General features: G+C 44.7%; 1 protein-coding gene across 2 annotated transcripts in view; it reads right to left on the bottom strand.

Moving 5' to 3' along the window:
• The window catches only part of LOC120915260 (C-Jun-amino-terminal kinase-interacting protein 4-like), a 187797-nt gene that overhangs the window by 46818 nt on the left and 119789 nt on the right, over positions 1-21190 (bottom strand). For both annotated transcript variants that reach the window (XM_040325629.1, XM_040325630.1), the window contains one exon: positions 2135-2221. In XM_040325629.1, the coding sequence (XP_040181563.1) occupies positions 2135-2221 (87 nt within the window). The remainder of the gene's footprint in view (positions 1-2134; positions 2222-21190) is intronic.

The raw sequence follows: 21190 nt of genomic DNA, 5'->3' as shown, positions 1-21190 counted from the left end.
TAGTAATTACTATGGCTGCTCTGTGTCCCGTGATCCATGAAAATAGGATTTTTTATAACCTGTAAAATCCTTTTTTTGGAGTACATCACGGGACACAGAGGTCCCTCCCCTCTTATTGAGATATATTGCTTTGCTACAAAACGGAGTTACATCCTGTATGGGAGAGGTTATATAGAGGGGGACTTCCTGTCTTTTGGGTGTGCCAGTGTCCATTCACCTATAGGTGGCGTATAACCCACATAGTAATTAGTATGGCTGCTCTGTGTCCCATGATGTACTCCAAAAAAAGGATTTTACAGGTAAGTCGTTATAAAAAAATCGTATGTTTCCTTCAGTTCCTATCCCGCAACGAACAGTAAGTTGGAGGGAATGCCTCCAAAGTGAGGAAATCCTTGGTTGTCACCAGAACTAGTCTCCTCTCTATTACTGTTCTGGTAACAAGCCAAAATTTGGGATTTTCTTTCACTTCCATTTTCGATGATAAAAGTAAGGCCAAGTTCACATCGCTGATTTTGATCTGACTTTCAGTGTGATTATGTAGTGCAAATCATGCTGGAATCACACCAAAGTAGTACAGGAACCTTTTAGAAAATCATACCATTGAAAACAATGTGATTTATATTGTCATTCTGTGCAAATCAAGCCACATCTGAAATTGCACGTGTGAAAGGAGCCTAAACATGCCAGAGAGAGTGAATCTCACCAATGGGGGCACAGTAAAAACCTGACAGATGTTCTAATCCCTCTCCACTCTATCCAAAATTAAAACAAAACGTTTTGCCTTTAGTAAAGTGGTTCTAAAGACTGAAGATTTTTTTTTACCTTCATGCATTCTTTCCAATAAGATAAAAAAAATGGTGTGATGCTCCCCCCACAGCCCCTACCTTACTTACCCAAGCCCCCTCTCGATCTAGCGATGTGCACAGGAGCCTCGGCTGTCCCGGGTCTCTCTCTCTTCTCATTGGTTGAGACACAGCAATGGGAGCCATTGGCTCCCACTGCTGTCAATCACATCCAGTAAGCCAATGAGCAAGCGGTGGGGGACCTGAGAAGAAGAGGATCCGGGCTGCTCTGTGCAAAACCACTGCACAGAGCAGGCAAGTATAACATGCTTGCTATTAATAATATTTTTTTAAAAATAATCTTTAGAATCACTTTGAACTTTATTAAAGGCATGAGCTTTTGAGGCTGGGCTTATCCTATGGGACACAGGAGTGCAATTAGTTTTGCACTCCTGTGACTATTTTCAGTGAAGAGCGGTCTGAAGTCCACTGACATCACTGGAATCAGTCCAGGTGCATCACTGGAATCAGTCCAGGTACCGCGTCTTAGGAAGTCTGGATCCGCCAGCTGCCCCTCCGAAGCTCAGTGCTTCAGTGAGTGTGAAGGAGCAAAGCTGACAGTCAGCAGCTCTCCGCTCGGGGAGGTGAGAGAACTGAGCCATCAACGGTGTTCGGTGGCTCGGTTCTCAGTGAAGAGGTGGCGGGGGACAGATGCAGCATCAGTCTGATTCTGCATCCACCTAGATAAGTATGAATAAAAAAAAAACAAAAAAAAACATACTTCTCTTTTAAAACAGACCAAAAGCTCTCCTGAATTTTTCTGACACCTAATCACAGGACACACGTCAACAGGTCTCTTCCAATGCAGGGGATGTTGTGAGAATAACTTCAGCTATTGATTGAGAGCTTGGCTTCCTGGCATTGGGGTCCTAACTGGGAGGGACCTTGGGACCACTGTCATGTAAACTGGGTACGGTTTTAGGGAATTTCATAAAATGTTATTATATTATAATGCAATGTGTATAATAAAACAACTGTGGGTTGACATCTAGCTAAAAAGTCAGCTTTATTTGTCCATACATTGATGGATTTATTAATTCAGAAACAAATAATCAGACCCTCTAACAAACCTTTTTCCACCCAAAAGGCACACTGCCTCAGCTCTCTATTACTGCTTATTATGCAGTAATACCTAATAAACTTCTGGATCCCTTGTGCTTCTGGTCTTGGGCTAAAAAACTTTTAAATTCCCCCTTCCCCTCAACTATAGATCTGCTGTAATCTTGGTTCCAGGCATGCACAGCCTTGCAGCTTCCATTCAACAGACCTATATTTCTTTAATGACATCTTACTTTTGTGCTTGGGTCCTTTTGATCCAAAAGTCTCAGTTGTACTAAAACTGGAACATCGCTGATCTCGTTATTTGCTTGCGTTTCCCCCTGAAAAATTGAGAAAAAAATAATAAAATGTTACAGAAAGTTTAACACAGCAAAGCAATGAAAGATTGAACATCAAGACTATTTGCTGAAGTATTAAATAAATTAAGGCATTGCACAGCATTCCATATAGGACATTACATAAACTGCTAGTGGTATAGTTCCATGATTCTGTAGACTGCTTCTTTGACCAAAAGTTGAGTTAAAGTTGTTGAAATTAAAAAGTTGTTGCCTCTCCTCTAGAAACTTGCTGTATTTCTGAACATACACTTGTAATTTTTGGAGATTTTAAGCAGCTTTGAGCCACTCATGGCTTCAATTTTTCGCATTTTTAGGTGCGAAGGTTGATGGTTTACACTGGCATCAAAATCAATTGAATTGAAATGAACTTTCACAGCAGCTTTCCTCGTTTGGCAGGTCACAGATAGGAAGGAAATGAAAATGTGCAGACTGCTGTGATTAAATTCCAAAATGGTCAACACAATTGACCAGCATAAAAGAACTAAAGTCAAAACTTGGTGAGGAATTAGAACACCTGTCAGTTTTTATTGCCTGTCTGTGTTCCCGTAAGGGAGATTCACCCTCACTATTTGTTCTGTACCATTATCCTTGAAAGTGAAAGGAAATCCCAATCTTCCAATGGGGACACTAGTTCTGGTGACCTGGGGGTCCCTAATGAATTCCATTAATTTGAAGGGATTTCCTCTCACTTCCTGTTTGGCTGTGGGACAGAAAGTGAAGGGAAATCTCCACAATGGTACACAGATGGTGAAAAAAATAAAAATCTGACAGGGGTTATAACCCTCCCTTGCTCTATCCAATACAAAAAAAAAAAAGAAAACAAAGTTTTGCTTTTAGTTTTACTTTAAAAAGGAGAACTAGGGTCAAAGTTACACCGAACAGCCCCAAAATGATGACCACCCACCTAATATTGACTATGGCCCCTTTCTGCTAAAACAACCCTGATCCATTGAGGCATGGACACCAAAGTAACATCCATATGAATGGCAGGACCCAAGGTTTCCAAAGCAGTGCATTGCCCAAAGCATCATATACTGCCTCTGCCTACTTGCCTTCTTATACGGCATCCTGGTGTCATCTCTTCCCCAGGTAAGTGGCACACACGCACCCAGCCATCTACACGATGTAAAAAAAAAAAAAAAAAAACACACCACACGATTCATCAGACCAGGCCATCTTCTTCCATTGCTCCGTAGTCCACTTCTGATGTTCGTGTGACCATTGTAGAATCTTTTGGCTGTGGACATGGGTCACCATGGGCTTCACAGCCCCATACACAACAAACTGCGATGCCCATTTTTTTCTGCTTTTACCACATCAACATGTTCACTTGCTGCCTAATATATCCCACCAATTTTCAGATTGTAATGAGATATTAACTTCATCTATCAGTGGTCATAATGTTATGGCTCATCAGTGTATTTTGGCTATACTTCGCCTGTGCGTCACACAAGTACACTTAGATCTGCACTCCAGTGACCCAGATTCAGCCAACAACGAGCTAAAGCCTGCTGTCAGCTGACGTCACAGAACTGGTCATGGCTCTGGAGGCATTCCGACAATGTCTGGTCTGCTCAGATGCCCGATTGGCAGCGGACTCAGCTTGGCGTTGAGAGCTTAAGCCAGTCGCTCCCGCCCCTGCATTGCCCAGCGCTCCAGTGAGCACTGGTGGGACAGAGCAGAAAGCAGCTGATCGACAGTCATCGGCTCTCTGTTCACTGAAGGCTGAGAACTGTGCAATCAGTGGTCATTGATTGCTTGGTTGTTGGTGTAGAGTTGGCGGGGGACAGATGTAGGAACAGACCAATGCTGCATATACATAGGTGAATATGAATGTTTAATTTTGTTGAAATACCACAGTTTTCTTTTAACTTCATGATAGTTTTCACCTGCTGTATTGTGGCAACATAAATTTGATGTCACAATGGTTGTCTGCGGTCTGTAGCCAATAGAATGAGGGTACAGGCATACTAGTCTATTATATACATAGGAAAAGGTACATTTAAACATACCTGACATTGAATATTATATAGGGCTGAAATTCTTTGATGCATTAGTAGATTACGTACTATAACTGACCAGATAAATTCCATAGGATGTTACTTCTTAATACAACTGCAGGACATTTTTTCCAAACATACACATGCGTATTTATCAGCACAACAATGTAATCCCAGAGTAACTGTATCCAAAGACATCAGACCATCATAACCTGCTGACTTTTTTTCAGATCTCAGCAGACACTATAAATAAACAACCTTTGCTGGGGAAGCCTGTGGTTTGGGTGGTCTAGCAGCACTGGGTTTCTCGGTTAACCCTTGTGACTTTTGTATGCTTTGTATTGTCAGCTCCTCGGGGGAAGGTACTCATGCAAATGCTAAACAGCTGCTTTATAAGCAGAGGTGGCTTCAGGCTTTGTGAGGCCTTAGGCAAAACTTAGAAATGAGGTCCCACTCATGCCAATAATGGGGGGGGAAAAATCAATGCAGTGTACAATAAATTGATGGCAATTCACCCGTTGCCAGTCCTCAAGGATTCCAGCATTCCATTGGATCATAGCACACTAGGATATGCACTGCAACACAAGTTCCCTCTATGTAGTGATCACTCCCTCTATGTAGAGGCCATAGATCCATCATCTATTTTCCTAAAACTATGCCCCATACCTGCTGTGGACACAGCCAATGCATTTACTATGGTCAGTGAACCTGGATACAGAACAACACCTGGTGCTGAATTTCTTTGTACTGCAGTGCCATGAAAAGGCAAACTAGTATAGAGTAAAATTAAAGCAGAGTCTGACTGGCAACTTTTGAGAGAGAGAGGTTGAGAAAGGGGAAGATGGAGAGAGGGGCACAGTACTCACACTGCATGCAGACACCAATTTCCCTTTCTAGTGTCACAGGATGTTCGTTTGGAATAGCCATCTTTAGCAGTTTGTCCTGATAAATCTCTACCCAACGGAACATTCTAGATGATTACTGCTCCAAGCCAGCTTGTTTAAACCTACTCTTAAAACAAGGGCCCCACCGTTTGCCAACAGAAGACACTAGTACTCTTCACCCCAGGACTTGTAATGTCAGGGAACTGTGTTTACTGAACCTGTTTAACCCATCTTTTTATCTTCAATGGTGTTCGGAGCCCAGAAGGAGCTGTGAAGTTAAAAAACCTTCTCTCCTCCCTCTCTGTGCCTGTGTTATGGGCATATGGATTACTGTCTTTTCTATACTTACAGTTGCTAAATATTGAAGGTTGTCTTTTCTAATGATTCTCTGCAGCAAGGTTCAACAGCGCTGTAAATTTCCACGTTTTAAACCGTGATAATATATTCAACTTGTTTATCACTACCAGGTGTGTGTCTGTTTTTGGTGATAATCCATAGCCAAGATAACAGTATTTTCCACTTTTGTCCTTAAATGTGTTTGCAGTAATTTTAGTTAACCAGGTGTGCCAGAGGGGATGAGGTCATTCTTGGCGTTGAGGCGGAGATCAGAGAACCCAAATTCCACTCGGTTTTAAAAAAAAGAGATTTTTAATACAGCTTACCTGTAAAATCTTTTTCTTGGAGTACATCACGGGACACAGAGCGGCATTCATTACTATATGGGTTATATGGAGTACCTTCAGGTGATAGACACTGGCAATCTCAAACAGGAAATGCCCCTCCCTATATAACCCCCTCCCATAGGAGGAGTACCTCAGTTTTGTAGCAAGCAGTATGCCTCCCAAAATGGTCCTCAAAAAGAGGGGTGGGAGCTCTGTGTCCCGTGATGTACTCCAAGAAAAAGATTTTACAGGTAAGCTGTATTAAAAATCTCTTTTTCTTTATCGTTACATCACGGGACACAGAGCGGCATTCATTACTATATGGGATGTCCCAAAGCAATGCTTACAATGAGGGGAGGGAGAACATCTCCAAGACAAAAGGATTTAATTTAGAGGTATACTCAAATCATAATAAATCCAACTTAGTTGAGAAAAATAATCTTAAATTTTAAATTTAACTCAAAAAAAGAGGAGCCCCCGGAATCCGAGGGTCTCAAACTGCAGCCTGCAGCACTGCCTGCCCGAAGGCAGTATCAGTATTCCTTCTTACGTCCAACTTGTAGAATTTTGTAAATGTGTGGACAGAAGACCAGGTTGCCGCCTTGCAAACTTGAGCCATAGAGATCTGGTGGTGTGCTGCCCAGGAGGCGCCCATGGCCCTAGTAGAATGAGCCTTTAATGATACTGGAGGAGGCAACCCTTTCAAGCCGTAGGCCTGAGTGATTAATTGCTTAATCCACCTAGAAATGGTGGATTTTGCAGCTGCCTGCCCCTTCTTGGGCCCATCCGGTAGAATGAACAGCACATCTGTTTTCCGGATCTTCTTTGTAGCTTTAAGATAGGCCTTCATGGCCCTGACGATATCCAAGGTATGCAGCAACCCTTCCTTTCTGGAAGTAGGTTTAGGGAAGAAGGATGGTAATACCAAATCCTGGTTCAAATGAAAACTGGATATAACCTTCGGTAGGAAGGAAGGATGAGGGCGGAGAACGACCCTGTCCTTATGAAAAATAAGATATGGTTCCTTACAGGATAAGGCCGCCAGTTCCGAAACTCTTCTTGCGGAAACTATGGCAACCAAAAATACTAACTTCCTTGTCAGTAAAACCAAAGGAATTTCAGCCAACGGCTCAAACGGTTGTTTCTGTAAACTTGACAGAACAAGATTTAAATCCCACGGACAAAGCGGGGATTTAACTGGAGGTTTAATACGCAAGACCCCTTGAAGGAAGGTCTTAACCAGCGAGTGGGTGGCCAGCGGCCGCTGAAACCACACTGACAGGGCAGAAATCTGTCCTTTGATTGTGCTTAATGCCAATCCTTTATCCACTCCTAGCTGGAGAAAACTTAAAACTCTATCGATGGTGAACTTGCGAGGAAGCCATAGCTTGGACTCACACCAGCCTACATAGGCCTTCCAGACCCTGTGATAAATCACCCTAGAGACCGGTTTCCTGGCTCTGATTAGGGTAGAGATTACTTTCTGAGACAGACCTCTACCCCTGAGAATCAAGGATTCAGCTTCCAGGCCGTCAAATTTAGATGCCGTAAGGCAGGGTGGAGGATCGGACCTTGCGATAGCAGGTCTGGCCTTAGAGGCAGAGTCCAAGGGTCTCCCACTACCATCCTTAGGATTAGTGAGTACCATGCCCTTCTGGGCCATGCTGGAGCTACCAGGATAACTGGTATGTGCTCCACCCGGATCCTGCGCAGCAGGCGGGGTAGTAACTGGAGCGGGGGAAACGCATAAAGAAGTTTGAACTGATGCCAAGGGCAAACCAGCGCATCGGTTCCGCAGGCCATCGGATCCCTTGAGCGGGACATGAACCTGTCTAGCTTTTTGTTGAGTCTCGATGCCATGATATCCACGTCCGGCACTCCCCATTTTTGGCAGAGTGCTTGAAAGACTTGTGGATGCAGAGACCATTCCCCCGGCCATAGAGTCTGGCGGCTTAAGAAGTCCGCCTGAAAGTTGTCCACTCCTGGAATGAATATTGCCGATATGCAGGGCACATGAGCCTCTGCCCATAGGAGAATCAAGCTCACCTCTCTCTGAGCGGCTTGACTCCTGGTTCCCCCTTGGTGATTTATGTATGCCACGGCCGTGGCATTGTCTGATTGAATTCTCACCGGGAACCCCTGCAATTTTGACGTCCAAGCCCTGAGGGCTAGTCGAGCAGCTCTGAGCTCCAAGATGTTGATGGGCAACTGCTTCTCTGGCTTTGCCCAAGTACCTTGGCGAGTGCAACCATCCAAAATTGCTCCCCAGCCCGTCAGGCTGGCGTCTGTGGTCACTAACTTCCAAGCCACTGGGCTGAAAGACTTCCCCTTCAGTAGATTCTGGGGGTCTAACCACCAACACAGACTTTGTCGGACTCTTGATGAGAGCGGCAACGGGATATCCAAGGCCTGTGGCCTTCTGCTCCATGCTGACAGGATGGCTGCCTGTAGGATGCGAGTGTGGCTCTGGGCGTATGGTACCGCCTCGAATGTGGCCACCATCTTGCCTAGTAACCTCATACATAGGCGAATAGTTGGTTCTTTCTTGCTTAGAACCAGTAGGATTAATTCCTTGATGGCTTTGACCTTCCTCAGAGGTAGGAACACTCTTTGTTGTTCTGTGTCTAATCTCATGCCGAGATATTCCAACTGCCTTGTGGGCAGGAAAGCTGACTTTTCTCGATTTAGGACCCAGCCGAACCTCTCGAGGTATTGGACCGTGAGGGCCACTGCTCGCTCCAAGCCGGGAGACGAGTGGTCTATGACTAGGAGGTCGTCCAGGTATGCTAGGATCGTGACCCCTTGGATCCTTAGCTTGGCTAGGATTGGAGCTAGGACCTTCGTGAACACCCGGGGGGCCGTAGCCAACCCGAAGGGAAGCGCCACGAATTGGAAATGACGCGAAGCCACCATAAAGCGTAGGTATCTTTGATGTGGCTGATAAATTGGAACATGAAGGTAGGCATCCTTTATGTCTATGGACGCCATGAAGTCGTCCTTTTGGAGTGTGGCAGCTGCTGACCGCACGGATTCCATCCGAAATGAGCGGACCTTTAGGTATGCATTTACCATCTTTAGGTCCAAAATTGGCCTGACATCTCCATTGGACTTTGGGATGATGAATAGGTTGGAGTAGAAACCCAGCCCCTGTTCCAGGACTGGTACCTCTACTATTACCTCCTGGGAAAGTAGATGATCTAATGCCGATCTTAATGCGGCTCCCTTCTCCGGATCGTTTGGAATCCTCGACTCCTGGAAATGAGGAGGAGGAAACCTTAGGAAATCTAATTTGTAGCCTGTGGCCACGGAAGACCGTACCCACTCGTCGGGAATGCTGGCTTCCCAAATCTCTGAAAAGAGTCGCAGCCTTCCCCCCACCTTCGTGGGTGGGGGCGCCCCTTCATAAGGTTGGCTTGGGAGCTGGTTTTGCTGGTTTGCGAAACCACTGCTTTCTGCCTCTAGCAGCCTGTCCTTGTGACTTGCTGTTGAAGCCGAAGTTTGCTTTTGCAGGAGGCCGTCGATACTGCTTGGCATTAGAGGGCCCCTGCCCAGGGGAATACTGTCGTTTAAACGCAGGCCCCTGATACTTCTTCTTAGTTGGCAAGAGAGTACTCTTGCCGTTTGAAATGGTCTGAATGTATTTATCTAGGTCTTCTCCGAAGAGTCGTCCTCCATGGAAGGGGAACCCTACCAGGAGCTTCTTGCATGGGGGCTCAGCCTCCCAGCTTTTTAACCATAAGAGTCTTCTCATATGGATAAGGGATAACGATAAACGTGATGCTTGCTGGATAGAATCCCTGATTGCGTCTACCGTAAAACATATGGCCTTAGGGACATCCGAAAATTCTTCTGCCTGCTGGGCAGGAATAAGTTTAAGCATCTGCTTAAATTGATCCGATAATGCTTGAGCGACCCCAATCGCAGCCACAGCTGGCTGTACTACTGCCCCTGCAGTAGTGAAGGAGTTCTTAAGTAGTGCTTCCAAGCGCTTATCAACTGGATCCTTGAACACCTGTATGTTTTCTACAGGGCATGTTAACGATTTGTTAACACATGAGATGGCTGCGTCCACTGCAGGAGTAGCCCATTTTTTGGAAAATTTATCTTCCATAGGATATAGGACAGAGAATCTTTTAGGTGGTAAGAAGATCTTATCTGGCTTGTTCCAATCTTGGAACAAAACTCCCTCTAATAGAGGATGGATCGGAAACACAGCATTGCTTTGAGGCGCCCTCAGTGAGCCCAAAGCTGAAACCGTCGATACCTGGAGATCTGGTACTGGCAAGTTGAATGCCTTATGGACCAAGTCCGACAACCCTTGAATCCACCAGCTCTCCCTCAGGGAGACTGCCCCAGACTCCTCTGTATCCGGATCTTCGATCCCTGAACCTACTTGGTCCTTGTCCAAGAGGTCGTCCAATTCCCCTGAGGAAAGGACCTCCTCTTCTGAGGGTCCGCGCTCGGGCGACGGAGATCTATTCCGCTTACTGCCCCGCATTGCTGCGGCTATCATTTTTCCCATGCTTTTCTGCATCTCTTTTATAGAGGTGAGTAATACCTCCTCCGTGACCATCTTAGGGTTGGACTGACCCGCGTCAGCTCCAGCCCCAGATCCCGATGGCCCCAAGGCTCCCTGTGGGGAAAGCAGCGGCATAGCTTTGTCCGAGACCTCAGACTCTCTGGGGGAATCCCCACCTCTTGTACCCTCTGACCCGGATGCCATGGTACAATACCGAGGTACACCTGCTAGCTTATTGGTACCTGGGACTATAAATAGTTAAATGCCCAAACACCTGTTTGGGGGATAAAAAATGCTTCCTCTCCCCTAGATGACACTTTTTTTTTTTTTTTTTTTCAAATCTAGGAAAGAAAAAACATTCTGTATTGCAAGAAAAACTATGAGATGGAAAAGAAACAGCCTATTCCTAGGCTTGAAAACAGTCTTCTGAAGACTGCAATATTCTTTCTGGCCACTGTGTGTCCTCGGCGCCCCGTGCTGCCGCTCTGGTCTTTCCTCCCCAGTTCCAAAGTATTGAATGAGCTGTATGGAACAAACAAGGAAGGGCCGCCCCTTCCTTAAGCCACTGACCCGCCCTTCCCCCCCAGCAATCTCAAACAGGAAATGCCCCTCCCGACAGGGGGGGGGGGGGTTGGGAGGAAGGGACCTCTCTGCTCCAGCAAACTGCAGCCTGGAACCACGAGGAGGTCAGCGTTTTGCCTGCTTTGCAGGCTCTGAGGAGGAAGACTGAATGGAGCATCGCCTGGAGGCTTGCAGGTAAGCACAGCTCTCTGACACACACATATACTTTTATATCACACAGGCCCCACTCAATGCTTTTCCAACACTACACGGGAGGTCACATCTTATGGGGAATAATACATATAGAGCCATCCTATCTTTATGATATGCGACTAGTTTGCCAGATGCAGTGCATAACTTTAGGCATGTCCCCTGTGACCCCCCAGAAAAAACCTGCTAAGAACCAAGTTCCGCAAGTTTTCCCCTCACTTACCTGCTCCATGCCGCAGGACTTTGCCAAGCAAGAGGCCCAATCTTCCCCCATCTCGGTGGGGATGTCTAGACCTTCAGGCCCTGGGTTCCTATGAAGGATCCACTGTCCTGGGCCCATATAGCACCCTGGCAACAGAAAACATTAGGTACCCAAAGGTTTTCTAAGTTCTGGGCCCAGGGTCCAGCTCTCTAAAAAGAAAAGCATTATGGGCTATACCCCAAGGGTTTGGGGTCCGGTTACTGACCACTTTAGCGCTGAGGCTTTTTTGGACAGAACCGGTTAGCTCACCTAATCCCAAGGATGCGGAGGCAAGCTAAACCATGACTAACACCTAAGACACTGGCGTAAAAACTGAGGTACTCCTCCTATGGGAGGGGGTTATATAGGGAGGGGCATTTCCTGTTTGAGATTGCCAGTGTCTATCACCTGAAGGTACTCCATATAACCCATATAGTAATGAATGCCGCTCTGTGTCCCGTGATGTAACGATAAAGAAAGTATTTCTTTAAATATTAATAAAAAGGACAATCTTCCTCTGAGATAACTGCATAGTCATACATGTTAATTTAGCACGAATACAAGCTAAATCACAGGATATGCAGTGCAAGTGACCACGCAGCCCAGTCATAGATCATACTGTACTTGCAGTCATGGCCGAAATTGTTGGCACCCCAGATTTTTTTTCCCCAGAAAATCAAGTATTTCTCACAGAAAAGTATTGCAGCAACACATGTTTTGCTATACACATGTTTATTCCCTTTGTGTGTATTGGAACAAAACAAAAAAAAAAGGAGGAAAAAAAAAAGCAAATTGGACATAATGTCACACAAAACTCAAAAAATGGGCTGGTCAAAATTCTTGACACCCTTTCAAAATTGTAGATAAATAAAAAATGTCAAGCATGTGATGCTCCTAAAGGCTGGGTTCACACTACTACACTACTTTCATCCTACTTTGCTCTGCTACATTGGTCCTACATTTATCCTACATTGGTCCTACATCCATCCTACTTTCATGAACAGGATACTACTTTGGTCCGACTTCAATGATATTCAATGGGCTGAAGTAGGATCAATGTAGGACCAAAAGTAGTACAGGGAGCATTTTCAAAGTCGGACCGACTTGTGTAGGACCAGTTAAGACAGCTCTCATAGGGAAACATTGATTTTCACACGTCATGCTACATGAGGCTCCCAATGTAGGACCGTTTGTCGGACAAGTGTGAACCCAGCCTTAAACTCACCTTGGGCAAGCAACAGGTGTGGGCAATATAAAAAGCACACCTGAAAGCAGATAAAAAAGGAGAGAAGTTCACTTAGTCTTTGCATTGTGTGTCTGTGTGTGCCACACTAAGCATGGACAACAGAAAGAGGAGAAGAGAACTGTCTGAGGACTTGAGAACCAAAATTGTGGAAAAATATTAACAATCTCAAGGTTACAAGTCCATCTCCAGAGATCTAGATTTGCCTTTGTCCACAGTGTGCAACATTATCAAGAAGTTTGCAACCCATGGCACTGTAGATAATCTCTCTGGGCGTGGATGAAAGAGGAAAATTAATGAAAGGTTGTAACGCAGGATAGTCCGGATGGTGGATAAGCAGCTCCAAAAAAGTTCCAAAGAAATTCAAGCTGTCCTGCAGACTCAGGGAGCATCAGTGTCAGCGCAAAATATCCGTCAACATTTAAATGAAATGAAACCCTATGGTAGGAGACCCAGGAGGACTCCACTGCTGACACAGACATAAAAAAGCAAGACTAGTTTGCCAAAATGTACTTGAGTAAGCCAAAATCCTTCTGGGAAAACGTTGTGTGGACAGATGAGACCAGCATAGGGCTTTTTGGTAAAGCACATCATTCTACTGTTTACTGAAAACGGAATGAGGTCTGAAAAGAAAAGAACACAGCACCTATAGTAAACTATGGTGGAGGTTCAATGATGTTTTGGGGTTGTTTTGCAGCCTCTGGCACTGGGTGCCTTGAATGTGTGCAAGGCATCATAAAATCTGAAGATTACCAAAGGATTTGGGGTTGCACTGTAGAGCCCAGTGTCAGAAAGCTGGGTTTGCATCCGAGATCTTGGGTCTTCCAGCAGGACAATGACCCCAGAAATGGATGGCAACAAAGCGCTGTAGAGTTCTAAAGTGGCCAGCAATGAGTTCAGATCTAAATCCCATTGAACATCTGTAGAGAGATCCTAAAATTGCTATTGGGAAAAGCCTTTCCAATAAGAGAGACCTGGAGCAGCTTGCAAAGGAAGAGCGGTCCAAAATTTCGGGAGATAGGTGTAAGAAGCATATTGATGGTTATAGGAAGCGACTGATTTCAGTTATTTTTTCCAAAGGGTGTGCAACCAAATATTAAAGTTATGGGTGCCAATAATTTTGACCAGCCCATTTTTGGAGTTTTGTGTGACATTATGTCCAATTTGCTTATGTCCAATTTGCTTTTTTTCCCCTATCTTTTTTGTTTTGTTTCAATACACACAAAGGGAATAAACATGTGTATAGCAAAACATGTGTTACTGCAATACTTGATTTTCTGGAAAAAATTCTGGGGTGCCAACAATTTCGGCCATGACTGTAGGTATATCACTAGTTTACCCTAAAACCTTTTCTACCAAGGTAGCATCATCTGACAAAGGCCTCAGTTGTCTCACATTTTGAAGCTTCACTACGATCGCTTTTTCCCTCTGTGCATTATATTAAAGCAGTTAAAGCATTCCACCTAAAAATGGAACTTCCGCTTAACCCAATCCTCGCCCCCTTACATGCCACATTTGGCATGTCATTTTTTTGGGGGGGGGGAGTGGGGGCTTCAGGAGAAGGGGACTTCCTGTCCCACTTCCTCCTTCCGCCGAGGGGCTGGAAAGGCGATTAGCTTAATCGCCTTCTTGCAGCCCCTCCCTGTAGGCGAGCGCCTGTCCAATCGGACGGCGCCGCTCGCGCATGCGCAGTGGGTGCCCGGCCGTGAAGCCGAAAGCTGTCACTGCCGGGTGCCCACACTAGGAATGAAGACGCCGGACGGCGAGGGGGGGCGAGGAGCGGAGCCCCGGCCGGCGCGTCGCTGGAGCCGTGGAGCAGGTAAGTGGCTGTTTATTAAAAGCCAGCAGCTACACTTTTTGTAGCTGCTGACTTTTAATAAACTTAAAAGGCTGGAACTCCCCTTTAAGGTGATTACTATAATTGACACTGATAGAGTGCAATAATACCCAAACACATGGCTGGCAATCAGAGGACGTTTTAGTTGAACTCTCTCAAAAGGGTTTGAGTCAATTTGCTTGCTATGATATAATACAAAACCTGAAAATGAGACATACAAATCTCACCGCTGTATTGATCAAAGCCAAGTTATTAAATGAAGATGAACTGCTAATGATCAGTAGGAAAGAAATTGACAGTCTGATTCAAAGAAAGGTGTGAGGAGACACCCTTTTGATTTCATAATTCTTTGAAGTTTCTTCTGATCTGCTATTAGGAAGCAAATGCTTCAGGAGAAAGAATCCTGGCCAATGTGACATAATTATACATCACTAATTAGAAAACAGAACAGGTAATTGTATTGTTGATTATATATTTATTATGTGACAGAGCGGTGCCACGTTATGACGTAAAATGGCAATCAGCATGTAGTTTTGCAGGTTCTTGCCTATGGGCATTTGTTTTAAGCAATGGAAACTGGCTTGGCATTTGTTTGGTAAAGCCTCGTCAGGGTCCTGGTACTTGGAAGCGTTGCAGAATATTGGGTGGGATGAAACTTCCAACCCTGGGTCCACATTTTGGTAGTGACCACCACCTGTTGTTGCTGTGCACAGCCTCCACTAACATTCCGGGCTCCACCCGCGCCAGGAGTCCATAAAGCTGCAAGAGGGCAGCCAGATACGTGCATAATGCTTGTGAGGTCTTTGGGGAAACATTGCCATAGCAGAGGAAACGCTAGAGTAAGCCAGGAGGCTGAATGAAGCATATTTAGCTGTTTTACAGCATTCAAAGAAAAGCAGATTTACAGCGGTGAGAATATGCAAGAGTAAATACAGAGCCACAGGCTCATTATGTAAAAAAATATGATAATGATGTAATGAGAGAAATTAGTAACATGTTAGACATGCAGCTATCAGATAACACCGTGTCTACTTGGATGGATGAGTCAGTACCGCAACGTATCAAGGAACAGAAAAAAAAATAATTGGGATATTTGGCAAAAATGAATCATCACTAATGCAAAAAGGGCTCTGTGTGTAACCATGGCACAGAGACTCTTTCTGCTGTTCCAGATCGGGGGGCTGCTGAACAGCTTGTGGACAAGAGGTACATGTTGCAGCAGTAATCATCTCTTAGGAGATGGAAATCCCAATCATAAGACGAGAAACTATAAAAAATTGTGTCACTGATCCATGAAAGGGTTAAAAACCATGAAGTGTTGCCAAACAAAAAGAGGTTGATGAAAACTTGGCTAAAAAAGGTCAGATGTTACGGCAGTGGCTGTCAGTGTCGAGTTCCAGTGGGGTTGGTGTACTGTGTCGAGTGCCAGTGGGGTTGGTGTACTGTGTCGAGTGCCAGTGGGGTTGGTGTACTGTGTCGAGTGCCAGTGGAGTTGGTGTACTGTGTTAAGTGTCGATGGGATTGGTGTGGGGTGTTGAGTTCCAGTGGGGTTGGAGTACTGTGAAGTACTGTGGATGACTACTCTGCTTTATGTGTGTCCTCTGCAGACACTGCCCTGACAGGCATGAACAAACTGAAGCTTAGAAGTAGAAGAAACCCAGGGTAGTAAATGAGAGCAATGTAAAGCAGATGGGAGTAACCAAAGTACGAAATTAAAAGTGAAAAAAAAAAAAAAAAAGGAGCCTAGACAGATAAGAGATGAGGCAGAACCTGAAACAGAAGCTGAATCTACATAAAAGCAAAGACAGCAATGAATTCCAGGGAAAGGGAGATATCACTGCTCCAGGTAGATCAGTTTGAAACAGACCTCTCCTCCAGAAAAGAAGCCTCAGGTGCTGGCAATGTGTATAGCAATGAGGATGAGAGAAGATTCTGGACAGCCTCACTCCAAAAATTATGGTGCTCACACACCATCACTTTATGTGATGAAAAAAAACGAAATTTTTAAAAACGTCAATTTAAATGACCGTGTGTGGGGGAAAACGTTGTTTTATGTCTTGTGAAAAACGACAAAAAAAAATTGAAGCATGCTTCAATTTTATGTGTCGTTTTTCAAAACGTTGTTTTTTGTTTCACAAAAATTGACCGTGTGTAGCAAAAAACGACGTTTAAAACGACATTTTTAAACCCGCGCATGCCCAGAAGCTAGTTATGAAGCGAGATTCAATGGAAAAAAGTGGTGAACGTAACCTCGCTTTGCTAGAGCATTGTGAAAAAACGATGGTGTGTAGGCAACTTCGTCTTTGAAAACGTCGTTTTTTACTTCACAGAAAATGTCGTTTTTTTCATCACATAAAGTGATGGTGTGTATGAATACATGTCACAGCAGAACGGACAGAAGAGCTGACGTGTTTTACACTATCAAACAGTGCTTAATCATAGCTGATTTGATGGTGTGAAACACGTCAGCTCTTCTGTCTGTTCTGCTGTGACATGTATTTTTGATCCCATTTTTTTAAGAATAAAGCCTAATTTTTGGAGTGCGGCTGTCCAGAATCTTCTCTCATCCTCATAGCAATGAAATGCAGATTTAATGTTTCAGCCTCCTGCAGATTATGAACCACAAGCAAGGCTGGAAACACACGGTCATGTGAAAGTGGAAGATGTGCTGGATAAATAGGAAGCTATAGCTGAAAACACATCTGGGACTCAAATAGAACAACCCCAGATTACCTCATCAGATCCCCAAGAGAAGATCAGCAGTAGTAGAATTGACAATTTGGAGCCAAAGCAGTGAGATGGGTTAATAGTAGAAAGGATTCACAATTCCTCAAAAGTCAGGAACAGAGGCCCCCTTTAACAAGAAGTTTAAACATGATCGCAAGCAGGAAGGCGTCCACGTAGGTGGCAGTGGGCACAGATATGCCATGTGGGGTGTTACAAATGTATGTGTTCCACCCCCCAGTAGGAACAGGAGAGGTTATGTGACAGGGCTGCACCGTGTCATAAGGTAAAAGGAAAGTTGGTGAGTAGTTTTGCAAGTGTAAAGAGACTTTGGTGTCACCAGGGTTCTCACCTATGTAGGTTAACATGCTCCGGGGGGTTCATTTTAAACCAGGTTTTGTAAAGCCAGGTAAGTGGAGTATTGGTTGGATCGAAGCTTCCAACCCTGGGTCCATGTTTTTGGTGGAGACCAGCACACTCTGTGCAGCTGTGCACAGCCCTTATGGCATGAATGCTGATTAAAGTTTAGGGTTCCACCCTCCCCAAGAGTCTGAAGTTGCAAGCAAGCAGCCAAAGGTGTGCATGTCTGTGTGCAGTGCTTGTGAAGTCTGTGGGGAAGCAGACAAAGGTCCCAAGCCTAAGAACGATAGCGACTGTTCTGCTAGAATAAGTAAGGAGGTTGAGTGAAGCATTTTCAGTTGTTTTATAGCATTAGAAGAGGAATACTGAACACCCCTGTTGGGGTAAAAGAGAACTTTCTTTGAATACAAGTGAGCAAGGATGCCCTGAAAAGGACGGCTTGGCAAGTGGCAGTGGCCTTAAAGCGGAACTTTACTCATAACAGTTTTATAATTATTGTTTTTAACAAAACACACAACAAAAAGAAACCCTCTGATGGGACTTTACAAGGCAATGACTCCAAAAAAGCGTAAACAAAATAAATAAAATATACTGGGCTAGATTCAGCAAAGAATTACGCCGGTGTATCCATAGATGCGCCGCGTAAATTCAAAGCTGTGCCGGCGTATCTACTTTCTGTATTCAGAAAGCTAGATACGCCGACATTAGCCTAAGATCTGACTGGCGTAATTCTATTACGCCGTCGTATCTTAGGGTGCATTCTCACGCTGGCCGCTAGGTGGCGCCTCCGTAGTTTTCGGCGTAGAGTATGCAAATTACCTAGTTACGCCGATTCACAAACGTACGTGCGCCCGGCGGTAGTTTTTTTACGTCATTTGCGTAAGGCTTGTTCGGCGTAACGTTGCTCCTGCTTCTATGAGGCGCACACAATGTTAAGTATGGACGTCGTTCCCGCTTAGACTTTTGATTTTTTTACGTAGTCTGCATAAGTCGTTCACGAATAGGGCTGGACGTAATTTACGTTCACGTCGAAACCAATATGTCGTTGCGCTGTACTTGGGAGCAATGCACACTGGGATATGTACACGGACGGCGCATCCGTACAAAACGTCAATCACGTCAGGTCATCATAGATTTACATAAAACACGCCCCCCCTTCCACATTTGATTTACGTGCGCTTACGCCGGCCTCATTTACGCTACGCCGCCGCAACTTACGGAGCAAGTGCTTTGTGAATACTGCACTTACTCCTGTAAGTTGCGGCGGCGTAGCGTAAATACTATACGCTGCGCCGCAGTAACTATGTGCGCCCCTACCTGAATCTAGCCCACTATATTTATCGGCATATAACACGCACCTTAACTTTAAGAGGGAGGTTTCAGGAAAAAAATAAAAAAAAGAAGAACTTTGAAGCAACACAAGGGTAGCTCAAAACTTTTTTTTTTATTAATATTTAAGCACTTATAAGTTAAATAACGTAACATGAAAGTAAAAGCAACTGGGCAACTTGGGCACACTGGCAGCATCTGATGGGGCACACTGTCGGCAATTGATGGGGCACAGTAGCTGCAATTGATGTTTTTTGTTTGCACCCCCCAAAAATATTGAGCACCAGCCGCCACTGGTAAGATCCCTAGTGGACAAGTAGGGGCTAAATGTGATTCACACCGCACTGAAGATCACATGCGATGTCCGAGCAATGCGACTTCAGCCATACAGATTGTATGGCTGAATTTGCATCGTATTCGGACCAAACTCGCACAGGACCCTTTTTTTGGTCTGCACCAGAATTGATTCATGTTTGAACTGTCAGTTCGCCGCAGATCGCATAGGACAGTGTAAACTGCTGTGCGAGTCGGGTGCGATGCGGGAACCCGCAGTGGATTCGAAGGGTTCCCGAATCGCACCCAACTCACACAGCAGTTCACACTGTCCTATGCAATCTGCGGGGAGTGTCAATACATTGTTAATGACACCCCCATTTCAGCTCGCATATCACTATGCAAACTGACAGTTCGGACATGAATTGGATTGCATAGGTGTGATCAGATTCTGGTGCGGACCACAAAAAGGGTCCTGTGCGAGTTTGGTCCAAATGCGATGCAATATAAGCCATACAATCTGTTTGGCAGAAATCGCATCACACCGACATCGCATGTGATTTACACTGCAGTGCAAATCGCATGCAATATCGCAGAGCACACAAATGTGAACCCCGCTGAGATAGTTTTTTACTTTCTCTCATTTCATTGGTCACAGGTTTCATATTCCTCCCTATTAATGGGAACTAACAATTCCTTTTTACATGATTTAGGTGGCATTTTAATTTATTGAAATTACAAAGTTAATTAGGGCTTGGACAAGGGGTGTCAGACAGTGTGTATCTTTTTTTTTTTTTTAACAATAGAAGACAGTTTTTTTTATCTTTGCTCAACCCCCCCCCCACACACACACACACTTTTTCACAGCCTGCCATTTGAAATACCTGTCTCGGACTCACGGCAGATTCCTGTCAGCATAACTCCCGGGAGCCGCGCAGAGGGTTAACATGGTTACGCTCTGACGGCCGCGAGAGTTAGAGCTACGAGCGAGAGTTAGACTGGCTACCTCTGTGCACTGCAGTGGGGGGTGGCTGACGGAGGTCTGCAAAGCAGAATCGAATGGCCTGAGACCCCCACATCCCCCAGGCTGTCTCCAATGCTGTCAACTCTCCATGCGATCAATATAGAGTATGTAACCTTATATGTGAAAGGTCTACAGCGCTACTATAGTGAAAAAATTAATTATATCAATTAATCAATAAATAAATGAAAAAGCAGCAATTATAACGGTGAACTAAACCAAGCAAAATATGTGAAAAAAGGATAATGCGCTAAATCAACTGATTAAATAAAGGTGTCAACACATCAAAATACTGGAGAAATAGGACAAATTGATACAAAGAATAAAGTTCCAAATTCTAAATATATATCGTCCCTTGTTGCTGTAATCCTGAAGGCAACTCAATAACACTTTGCCAGACCGCACACACACAGTGTGTGAGATATAACCAGCTTGATGGTGTGATGATCAGCCTGTCAGGTCAAAAAAGTGCTTTCCACCAGGTATTCACAAGTTTCAGATATGCAAAGAAAGGGAGACAGAGAAAAGACCGATAGTGTGATACCGTTAAATGAAACACTAACGTCTCACAACACTCAGAACATCACTCACGAATCCCCGGTAATAGATAGGCTTTAGCGTGTGTGCATGTAGGCTGCTCAGCTTGTCAGGCTCTTCATCCGGCACCTCCGTGCGTCCCGTCACTCAAGCTCCTCCCCCACGCGTATCGTCACTAGACACGTGACTTAATCATGGGTCAATGTGTGAATGGGGCTTGCTAGGCTATAAATAGCCTGTCACACACTCGCAGCGGCGCGAACGGACCAATGGGGAGGCACCAATGACTACATCATTGCAGATACACCACCACATTTCAGCCGTTGTGGTTTATAAAAATGTATCTATTTAACAAATTTTAATGTGATACAAAATGAGACAAAATAACTTTTAAAACCGCTGTCTTAACAGTAACAAACAAAAAAATAGTTTTATCTCAGGTTCTTATATGGGCAAATCCGTGCAGCTCAGACTCATCTATTATGAGCACATACAGACAATACCCCGTGGTTTTCATGTAGTATTACTACCACATAAGCCAAAAATATAT

Source organism: Rana temporaria, chromosome 10 (genome assembly GCF_905171775.1).
Source record: "Rana temporaria chromosome 10, aRanTem1.1, whole genome shotgun sequence".
Classification (NCBI taxonomy): Eukaryota; Metazoa; Chordata; class Amphibia; order Anura; family Ranidae; genus Rana; species Rana temporaria.
Note: the sequence above shows the minus strand (reverse complement) of the source record. Positions and strands in the feature narration are given on the sequence as shown.